This window comes from Ananas comosus, linkage group 4 (genome assembly GCF_001540865.1).
Source record: "Ananas comosus cultivar F153 linkage group 4, ASM154086v1, whole genome shotgun sequence".
NCBI classification, from domain to species: domain Eukaryota; kingdom Viridiplantae; phylum Streptophyta; class Magnoliopsida; order Poales; family Bromeliaceae; genus Ananas; species Ananas comosus.
The window spans coordinates 5,399,763-5,410,382 of record NC_033624.1 but is presented as its reverse complement, the minus strand read 5'-3'; the positions used below and the strand labels follow the sequence as shown (position 1 = coordinate 5,410,382).

The following is a 10,620-nucleotide window of genomic DNA, read 5'->3' as shown; positions in this document are numbered from 1 at the left end:
ATCTATTTAATTTCATTGAGAAATAAGTATTTTATAATTAAGTATATTTTAAGAATGACGCATTTTCAATTAAATTCTGCTTTTTTGGCTGTTTTTAATGAATATTTTTTTATATACTAAATATTAATGACTGACCTATTATTTGAACTAGCGACCCTGTTAATATTTTCGGAACGCTATTTATTTTTCCTTTCTAAATTTAAAAAAAAATCTATATTTTACTCCTTCAATATTTTAAATTGTTGTATTTAATTTTTCTCCCGTCAAGTTTTTATCACTGTTCTATCTATTTCTTTTAATTTATATCAAAAATACTCTTCAAAATAAAAGAAATATATTTAAAAAGTATATTTTCTTATAGAAGAGGAAATGCATTTTTATTATTGGGGCAATTGCTTATATACTCCTGAAAAGTTTCCGACGTTCTGATTTACCCCTCTTAGAAGGCTAATATTGAAAAATACCCTTTTTACGTTCCAACCTATTTCAAATATACCCCTAGAATTAAAATCTGTTAATGAACTCTATTATCTGTATAAAATTACTATTTTGCCCTTTCAAATATACTCTTCCATAATCACCGATTTTTCTTATTTGCCCTTAAATCAGGGGTACGAAAAGTATTTTGACTTTTGATCTTTTCAAATATACCCGTCTATCGTCACCAATATTTCTTATTTGTCCTTAAGTTAAGGGTAAAATTGACATTTTAATTTTTTTAAACTGTGGTAGATATTTAACTCACGTTTAACCCAAGTTAACTTAACGGGTGATAACTGTAGGGGTATTTTGGAATAACGGAGGAACATATGAGGAGCATATTGAAAAAAAAAAAAAATAAGGGCAAATGAGATATTTCTGAAGTTTTATTTTAAAAAGGGTAAATTACACCATAGTCCCCAACCTTTTTCCAAATTTTCAACTAGGTCCCTAACTTTTTTTTTCGTCAATTGAGTCCCCAATTGCAATAAATTATTTCAATTAGGTCCTACCGTCTATATTTCCGTCACACTCGACGGAAACTGATACGTAGGCGCCACGTTGGTGTCTATTTGGAGGGAAAATTTCCCGCCTTAGGTCATAATGATCTTTGACCAATTATTTGTAGGGAATATAAATAGGATAAATATATAAATATAAAATGTCCGAAACCCTTTCTTCCTTTTTAACTTTATATATAGAAAAAAACCTAGCTAAGAGAAAAGGGTTTTCACTGTAATAATTCATTTTTTCTTCTCTTGAGCATCACACTACCTTGAGAAATGTCTGAAATGTCCACCGAAAGCCATAATGTTCCTATCTGTTACTGTGGCGTCGCAGCTACTTTAAAGACATCATGGACTGAAGCTAATTCTAGTAGGATATTTTTTTGCTGCAGACACTATGAGGTAATCTCTTTCGATGTTCATTTTCTTCCCTTATTTTTGAGGTTTTAAGTTTGTGAAAATTTCTTATTTGTGTTTTCCTCTCTGTTACAACACCGATCCTTAACCTTTTCTCGATTTTTCACTTAGGTCCCTAATCTTTTCCTTCTTTTTCAAATGGGCCCCCAACCTTTTTCACGATTTTTCATTTGGATCCTAACCTCCCGTTTTTTTGTTTACAGAGATCACTACAGTGACCTAGTGAGTATGGATATTTTTCTTGGTATGATCCCCCTGTGACTTATCGCTCTCGCCAAGTTATTATTGGTTTTTTGCGGAAGAGATCGGCAATGGAGGACGAGCTGAACACTCTAAAGAAAAAGATTAAGCGGCTAATATGGATACTAATTATTTCTTGGATTGTGTTTGTTGGCTGGAATTTGATATGAAGAAGAAGTTTCAACTAACTACAAATTCCTAGCAAATCTCTATCTTAGTCAGCAAATAGAGAGCGACTTTTGTTGTAAATGTTCTTTGTTTAGTATTAAATTGTTCTTTCTGATTTTGTAATATTTAAAATTATGTTATAATCTTGATGTCTGATGTATATGGTCTTTTGCATTTTGTATGAAACTATTATAACCAGTAGTTGTATATTTCTCTTTCAAACGAAAATTTTGTTATATTAAAAAGGTAAACTGGATATTTGTATTTTTATTGAAATCCAATCTTCAATTCTGATAAAGCTGCTGCGAAGTTATGCTTATAATTTGAATAGCACATCCTCAGATAATGACGTACTCAAAATCCATATAAAGTGAAAGACTGTAATTTATTATCTCAAACAATTGAACAATATAGTACCATGCAAGAAAGCATTAAAACTGTACACCAACCATAACATCATCGCAACATGTATCAAAATAACAAAGGAAACAACATTTAAAAGCCAAAATTAACAATGTTTATATTGTTCAACCAAGTCATTAAAGATAATGGAAGTATCACCATTGCCTCTTATATTAACCATATTGTTTACTTGTCACAAACTATCAGTTGGATCTTAAAAGAAATAATACTTATATCACCAAAATGGCATAAAATTCACAATACAAAATGAACCAAAAGGATCATGTTTGTTGAGAATATAAACTTCTAATTGCCTTCACTTGTCTTGTTCTCTGGTTGGGTAGTAGGATATGAAGTGTTTTGTTTTGGTGGGCATCCATCTAACAACCTGCACTCTTCTTTGTTGATTACTTGGTTGAGAATTAACTATCGGATTCAAGCAAGCACGACCTCTCCCAGTTGGAAACCATGCTTGTCCTCTCCCTGCTTGACGCCATGCTTGTACTCTCCCAATTTGCACATTTATTTGTCCTCTTCCAGGTTGCACACTTATTGGCCCTCTCGCAACTTGGCTCCCAACTTGGCTCCTCCCTGGTTGATGCCTATATGTCTGAAATATTGCTTGTCCTCTACTAGTTTGGACCTAGGTTAGGATTTCATATTTGAGTAATGAGTACTTTAAGTATGTTATAAGTAAAATAGTATAATTTAAGAAAAATAATGAAATTTATACTATAGTTAGACCTGAATGGATCTGCTACTAGTGGCCTGTGAGTCTGGTAATGTGGTGGGAGTTTGAGAGTCAAAAGCTCTTTTTTCCTGTATCAAAGAATAAGTTTAGTGATGTATTTACATCAAAAATTGAAATTCATTAGTAGGATATCTTTAATTAGACTAAATTTATATTAGGCATCCATCTACTAATTGATGGTGTGCAAATTGATGGTTGTTGTGCAGATTGTGCCTCATGAGCAGGTTGAGCTAGTTCTTCTTTGGATACCGTCTTTGGAGTAGGTCGCCTCCTTACCTAAATGAATAAATATAACGCATTAGTTTTACATGGCATATATAACACAGCTTGCACAACTATATTAATGTAAACAAGAATTTTTCTCACAAAAATATATTAATGTTTAAAGTAAATAATGCAACTATATTAATGTATAACATAAACAATAAAACTAAATTGATGTAATTACTCACAAAAAGTTTTCTTTTCCTCACAGTATGCACTTTTTGGCTTGGATCAATGGTCATATTAGTATCGTTACTCACCTTGACTGGTTGATCTATAATTGTACAAGTCTTTTTGTTATGACATGTTTGTCCACATTTTCTACAAGTCATCTGCATCCCTCGTCTGTTTAATTTTGTTAAATTATTTACTTCATCGGCTTCTCTCTTTCTTTCTTTTTTGGCCTTCCAGGTTGCTTATGAATTGTTGGAGGCATCACTTTTGGGTGCCTTGTCTTTGGCCACATCAACTGCCCATTTATTGGCTTGATGACTTCGCTATAGATATGCTTGTAGGTCTCTATGCTATAGCATTCATGGACAAATTTCTCTGGTTGATCTAGATTGTGAAATATTGTTGAGCATGCATGCGAGCATGGAATCCCACTCAATTGCCACTTTCTACAACTACATGTATACTTCTCTATGTCAACAACAAATTGTCCATTAGGTGCACCTATTTGGAACATAGGCCCACCTGAAGCAATTGGCCAACATGTAGCAGACTCAGTTTTTATCTTCTCAAGCTTCTTTTGAATTTTTGGACATATTGGACCTTTCAACTTCTTAATTTCTTCTCTTTTCTTACAGATTCTTCTCATCAATTTACATCTAATCATCTCAACCAAAGTGAGGATTGATTTGCCCTTAGCATCTAGAATGAATTTGTTGAAACACACACAATTATTCAAAAGCAAACCACATTTAGGAAACTCACTAAAGTATGATCTTGTCCAACATCTTGGAGAGAGTTTCTTCACCCAATTATATGCCTCCTTGTTGATTTCAACAATAATAGTCATGTATTTTTCCCACTCCTCTATATAGCTACTCCTAGCAGCACTCCAAAGAGAGTCTTTTAAGAACTTTTCTTTGAATTGTGTACTAAAATTACTATACAAGTATCTTACACAGAATCTGTGGTCTGCATTAGGAAAAAGAGTTTCCACTGATTGAATCAAACCCTGTCAAAAAACAAATATCTATTAGTATATAAATTAATTACTTTGGATAAACAAGTATAAATAGAAATAGAGTATCCTAATCTTGGCATAAATAAATATCTATTAATTTGGAAAGTAATTACTTTGGATAAACAAGCATATGGTATAATAAAATTACCTTTTGTCTATCTGACATAAAAGTCCATGTATAGGAGTTCCAAATGTTAAGCTCTTCCGCCAACAACTGAAAGAACCAAGACCATGTATCTGTTGATTCAACTTCCACTATAGCATATGCTATTGGAAAGATGCAATCATTTGCATCAATGCCAACTGCTACAAGGAGCCGTCCATGATATTTTCCTTTCAAAAAGCATCCATCAACACTAATAATAGGCCTACAACCAGCTTGAAATCCTTTTTTGCAAGCATCTAGGCAGATGAACATCCTTTGAAAGATAAGATTGCTTAGATTTAGCATCAGTCTTGAACCTGGGTTAGTCTTTCGTATCTCTGCACAATAATCAGATAATTTGTCATATTGTTCAGTATCAATAACCTCAATAATTTTTAATGCCCTTCTTTTTGCTCTGAAGCACTTTGCTATGGAGACATTCACACACAATTCACTCTTGATTACATCTTGAAAGGCATGTAGTTTCCAAGAAGGGTCATACTTGATCCTTTCTAAGTAATGTTTAGCCAACCAAGTAGATGTTACCTGCTTATTTACAAAATCCTTGGAACATTGATGCTTGGGTTGGTATGACTTAACTTGTACTGTTGGCTCACTTTGCATGACAGTTGCATAAATAAACCAATCACATCCTTCCTTACATACTGCCCTGACTCTTCTTTTGTCATTCTTTGCAAATTTAATTTTGAATCTATTATTAATTGAGTATTGTCTTATTGCTTCTTTGAGTTCATTGAAAGATTGGAACCTCATTCCCACTTGAAATTCTAGATCCTTCATGTCAGATTCTGCATGAAACTCTGAAAATATTTGCTTTTTTTTCCATCTTCACTGTCACTTGATAAGCTTTTTAAGTCGTCTTCTGAATCATAATCTGATGACACCTCATTATGCTCCCCTTTATCATCTATCTCAATCTCAACATCAATATGTCTTTTCTCTGCAGTCTTATCTCTATTATTAATTTTTACATTGACCTCATGTGAGTCTTCATCATCTGAAATTTCATATTCACTGTTAAAGTTCTTCATTACATTCATTTTCTATCTCAATAGTTTTTTTGGTTAACTTGTTATGCCTTTTACTAGCAATTCTAAAACCTTTGTCAGATTCTTTATCATTGTTCTCATCATCACTAGGAGCCCATTCCTCATCATTTGCATCTAAACTCTTTTCAGAGTCATTAAATCCAATATCAGCTAAAATCTCCTCCATGGTAGGAATATCATCTGCACTACCAACTTCATCCACATCTTTGGAAGAATTTATGCTCTCACCGAACCTTTTCTTAACAGCATATATTTGTAACAAATCCTCCCAACAAAGCTTGTCAATTGCACCAAGTAACTCTTTGTCACTCTTAATATGAATAAAGTTATCATCTAAATTCTTTTTTTTTTGTTTCCAAAAAAAATCATGGTTACCAACATATCCCAACTTCTCTCCCATATCATCTAGTTCTAACAAAAATATTTCATCAGACTCACATAGATCAAAGTAGTCAACACTACCACCAATATAACTTTTTAATGGTGCTTGCACAAAAGTACCGTCATGGTAATACTCTATACTAAAATAATCACTGTCTTGTGCTGTAGAACATACATACAAAAATAAAATAAAATAAATTAATTAATTAAAAATTATTATCAACTTTTGTTGTGCTCAATGCAAAAGAATACAAAAAAAAAATATTTTGCAATAAAATATATGTATAGAAAGGGTAATAAAAAATTAGTCACTAGCTCTGTTGGGATCACAAAGATAAAAAAATAAAAAAATAAAACTTATTATACTCAAGTTGTGGGTCACCCCTCTTTCTTAAAACCCACATTTTGTACCCTTTTTTTGTCTTCTTCCTTCTAATTATACTTCATGCTCAAGAAGATCCACACTCTATGCAAGAGCAGATCTTGGACTCGTCCCCCTTGTCGTGGTTGTCGTCGTTTATGATGGGCTTCAATTTATGGATTGGGAAAAAAAAAGTAAAACCTTAATGCAAGATTGGACAAAAGCCCCAATTTTTAGTTCTCTTTCTACTTTACTATGCAGGTGCTTAGAAAGTGGGTAATTTTTATTTCTCTATCTACTTTACTATGCAGGTGCTTTAAAAGTGGGTTGTCCCACGTGGATTATTTTTTTATTCCATAGTTGCCAAATGTACACTGTGCTGGCGCCTACGTGTCAATTTCCATCAATGATGATAGAAATATAGACGGTAGGACCCAATTGCAATAATTTATTGCAATTGGGGACTTAAATGACAAAAAAAAGGTTAGGGACCTAGATGAAAATTTGGAAAAAGGTTGGGGACTAATGGTGTAATTTACCCTTTTAAAAATAAGAGAGAAAAGTGAAAAAATTAGTATTTACATAAATTTAGGCCAATTTGCATTAAAAATTCACAAATTTTGAGCTTTTGCAAAACTGGGCCACCTTTTTCAATTTTGCAGATTCGGGCCGAATTTTTTGCCATCGAACGAAAATACCCTTATTCCTTTTCTTTCTCTCTTTTTTTTTTTTTCTTTTATTCGAGCACGAAAACGAGCACGAGCGCGAGCGATCCCTATATCGTGCGTGCGACCCTGTATCGTGCGGGGACGCGGGAGCTCGACGACGATGACGCCGACGCAGAGGACATCGTCGTCGGCGTCGGCGGCGAAGGAGGCGGGGGAGGCGGGGGCGAAGGAGGAGGGGCAGGGGGGTTGAACATAGCGAAGAAAGAAAAAGGAGAGAGAGAAAAAAGAAGGGAGAGAAAGAAAAGGAATAAAAGTATTTTCGTCAAATGGTAAAAAATTCAGCTTGAATCTGCAAAATTAAAAAAAAATTTCAAAACTTGTGAATTTTTTATGCAAATTGGCCTAAAATTTGCTCTATTATAAGAAAAAAAAAAAAAATCCTGCCGACTTGCAATAAGCAAGCGAGAGAGTTATATCTCTTCGGAGCCGGACTGCAATTCAAAACCCTAAAATCTAGAGGAACCCATTCTCTCTCTCCCTCTCTATCCGCGTCCATGGGGATGCTGTCGTGGTGGAAGGGCGGGCCCTCCTCTCCGCCGCCGGCGCCGGGGGCGGCGGCGCCGAACGCCCCCGCGAGCGGTCGAGGCGGGAAGCCCGACGGAGCGCCGGCGGCGGCGGAGGAGGTTCCGGGATTGCACGGGGCGGTGGAGGTGCCGCGGCGGCCGGCGGACGTCACGGTGTTCGAGTTCGGGTCGGCGGCGGCGTCGGGCGACCGCGTGACGGTGGCCGGCTACTGCCCCGTCTCCGACGACCTCGAGCCCTGCCGCTGGGAGATCCTCCCCGCCGCCGGCGACGACGCCCCCCAGTTCCGCATCGTCTTCTGATCGCATTCGCCCCCTTCGGTATCTCTCCGATCTTCCTGTGATGTTACTCCCATCGATTATCGCCATGTCTAGCTATCTATCGACCATGCTAGTGTAAGATGATTGAGTGTTAAAGGAGTGGTTACTGGGTGCTAATTATTGTTTGGTTTTGTCGAATTTGTGATTTCTTGCATGCAATTCCTATGTTTACTGCAGTGAGGGGAAACTGTTCTCTTTGTTTCCATAAAAGATATCACGATATAATTTCCGCAGTCCACTAGAAGATGGAGGAGGAGTAGATGTTTTCTTTTGTGTTCCAAATCATCTATGTAATGGTTGTTTATTAAGAATAAAAGAATGATGAAAGTGATAGGTTGAGTCTTAATTGATTAAGGTTGAGTTAAGATTGCCGACTTCTGTTGATTAGCAGTGCCGTCAAAACCAACAGATCAAAACCCCAAACTACTCGCCCTCTCGGCATAATTCTTGGCTATTTAGGCTGTCCGTGGCGCCATTTCTAAGTCGCAACTGTTTTGTGGTTTTAAGCTTCTCATACTGGTTTTGTACATTAACTTGTTATCTTCTTGTATCGGAGTTCTTATCTTGTTCGGAAAATCTCATAGCAAGTTTTAAACTGCAAACCAGTTTGCAAAAAGACCATTTATTTCTGAGGAAATCTAATCTGAGATCTGTAATCGCTGCATGCACATTTGGCTTCACTCCCCTTAGTTAATTTCCTCATGTTCATTCTGGCCTTGCTGCTTATTTCAACACGGCATTTCAAAGTTAGGAGTAGCATATAATATGTACCTGTGAGAGCAGGTTTTGAAGTAATAAGGCTTCACTTCTTGGCCACGTTATTTAATGCTTGATGGTACGTCGGGAGTGATTTCTTTCATTAGCAGTTCGGCACAATACCATTTGCTTAACTTAATCACCGGTGCTTCATCCATGTTTTTTTTTACCCAATCACTTTAGCTTGTGGTAAATAGGCAGGCAAATACTTATGTCCATTTGGTTTGGCTCTTTGCCAGTATCTTTGATCTTGTTAGGGAAACTTACTTCCACTTGTAAAGATGATAGAAGAAACATATATTTATGAAATCAGGATCACTTTGATTTTCATTAACCTTAGTAGTTCGGGCACAATTGTCACTCTTTTCTGAGGCAGCTATAGGAACATAATGAAATTTCTACTCCTCCATGTTCGTAGATTGCATTACAAGCCCTTTTAGGCTATTGGTCACTTATTTAATAACCTATCTTTGGGAAAAAAAATATATGGAGACTCCTTGAACTTTAGCACTTCTGCAAATATGTGCTTGAACTTTCAATTTCGGCAAGTAGACTTTCTAAACTTTGTCAAATAGTTCAACAGTCTCCTCTTCTCAATTATACTTGCTAATTGCTCAGCTGTTTTGATTGTATCTCTTGCATCTAATTTTTTAAATTTTCAAAAAACAAATAAATTTATTTCTTTTATTCTAACATATAAAAGAAAAGCAACAAAAGTCGAAGGTATGTTCACACTACTTTTCAATCCTTTTGCTTAATTATCAAAACTGGAATTAAAAAAAAGTTTCTTTACATTTTGAAGTCTTATAAGATTATGTGCAAGATGTGCAATCAAAACAGCTCTGTAATTAGTAACTTTGATTGAATTGGGGGGCTTATTGAGCTATTTCATAAAGTTTAGCCCGTCTAATTGCCAAAACTAATAGTTCATATGCCTATTTGGGGCGCCTATTTACAAAAGAGCTAAATTTAGTTCACGGCGTCTTTGTACATTTTTCCTAATGTGTTTTTTTTTTTTAAACTCATATGTTGTTATTCTCAAAGTTAGCATTCCCTGCAGGACATTGTTATCCTCAACTTCAAGTTATATTTTATTTGCGTTTCTTTTGTCTGCTGAAGAGGACATGCTGTTTATTGAAGTGCACTATGTCAATTCCATACTTTTCTTTATCCTCTGGTAATTCTTTTTATTACATCCAAACAAACCCTGTATTACCACTCTTTCAATCTTCTAGGCAATGGAGATTTTTTTGTTTTCATTTATGAGGCTAGGCCATAATTTCGTGTATTTGCTTCTTTTTTTTTCCTCCCCTCACGTATGGTTCTTTTTTCAAGGACCAACTCTTTCTCAATAATGGGGTTTGTTCAAATCATAGTATGTGGGAGTGTAAGATATACAATTGTTGATATACAAATAAAAATTGATATATAAATAGTACTTCCTCTGGGAAAAATGAATAAAAAAAAGAAGAGATTCATGGTGGAGGTACAAAGATCTGAGAGAGCTCTCGGGGAACCTTTGGGAGAGGTTAGAGCAGTGTTTGCAAAATGCGCGCCTCAGCGTCTGCACCTTGTGATATTTACGTTTAATGGGTATAGAATTTGAATTTTGGGGTCTTTAAGTTTTTTCAATATATTATAAAATTTTAAGAAATATACAAAAAAAATTTTTGAACGTTTTTTTTTTTTTTTGAGATTGATAGGTATCATGCTATCCGTTCGTTTATTTTATTTAAAAATAAACTTAGCTGAAAATGTGAATCAATTAGTTGTTCTCTCTTCCACCCCCAGTGGCAGCAAACAGGAGTATCAAGAAGTAAGGAAAAAGCATCAAACACTTTTAAGCTGAAAGTTGAAATGTAATTTTTTTTTCTAATTTGAGAATATTTGTACAAGTGATTTCTTTACTTTTTGAGG

At 35.2% G+C, this 10,620-nt stretch overlaps 2 protein-coding genes across 2 annotated transcripts; one reads left to right on the top strand and one right to left on the bottom strand.

The window, feature by feature from the left end:
* On the bottom strand, window positions 2,404-5,373 carry LOC109709617. Its single transcript, XM_020231923.1, has 4 exons — window positions 4,569-5,373; window positions 4,358-4,411; window positions 2,958-3,240; window positions 2,404-2,856 (listed from the first exon to the last, which is right to left on the bottom strand). The coding sequence occupies exons 1-3, from the start codon at window positions 5,364-5,366 to the stop codon at window positions 3,103-3,105; spliced, it is 990 nt and encodes a 329-aa protein (XP_020087512.1). The 5' UTR covers window positions 5,367-5,373; the 3' UTR covers window positions 2,404-2,856; window positions 2,958-3,102.
* On the top strand, window positions 7,485-8,293 carry LOC109709710. The gene has a single exon (XM_020232037.1). It carries the CDS (start codon window positions 7,600-7,602, stop codon window positions 7,927-7,929), a length of 330 nt encoding a protein of 109 aa, XP_020087626.1. The 5' UTR covers window positions 7,485-7,599; the 3' UTR covers window positions 7,930-8,293.

Excerpts from the sequence above, each read along its gene's own strand:
- LOC109709617 (XM_020231923.1), bottom strand. The coding sequence starts at position 5,366 with ATGAAGGATCTAGAATTTCAAGTGGGAATGAGGTTCCAATCTTTCAAT. Across the intron at positions 4,412-4,568 it reads TTATGTCAGATAGACAAAAG|GGTTTGATTCAATCAGTGGA; the intron begins GTAATTTTATTA and ends GTTTTTTGACAG. Across the intron at positions 3,241-4,357 it reads ATGCAGACCACAGATTCTGT|GTAAGGAGGCGACCTACTCC; the intron begins GTAAGATACTTG and ends TTATTCATTTAG.
- LOC109709710 (XM_020232037.1), top strand. The coding sequence starts at position 7,600 with ATGGGGATGCTGTCGTGGTGGAAGGGCGGGCCCTCCTCTCCGCCGCCG.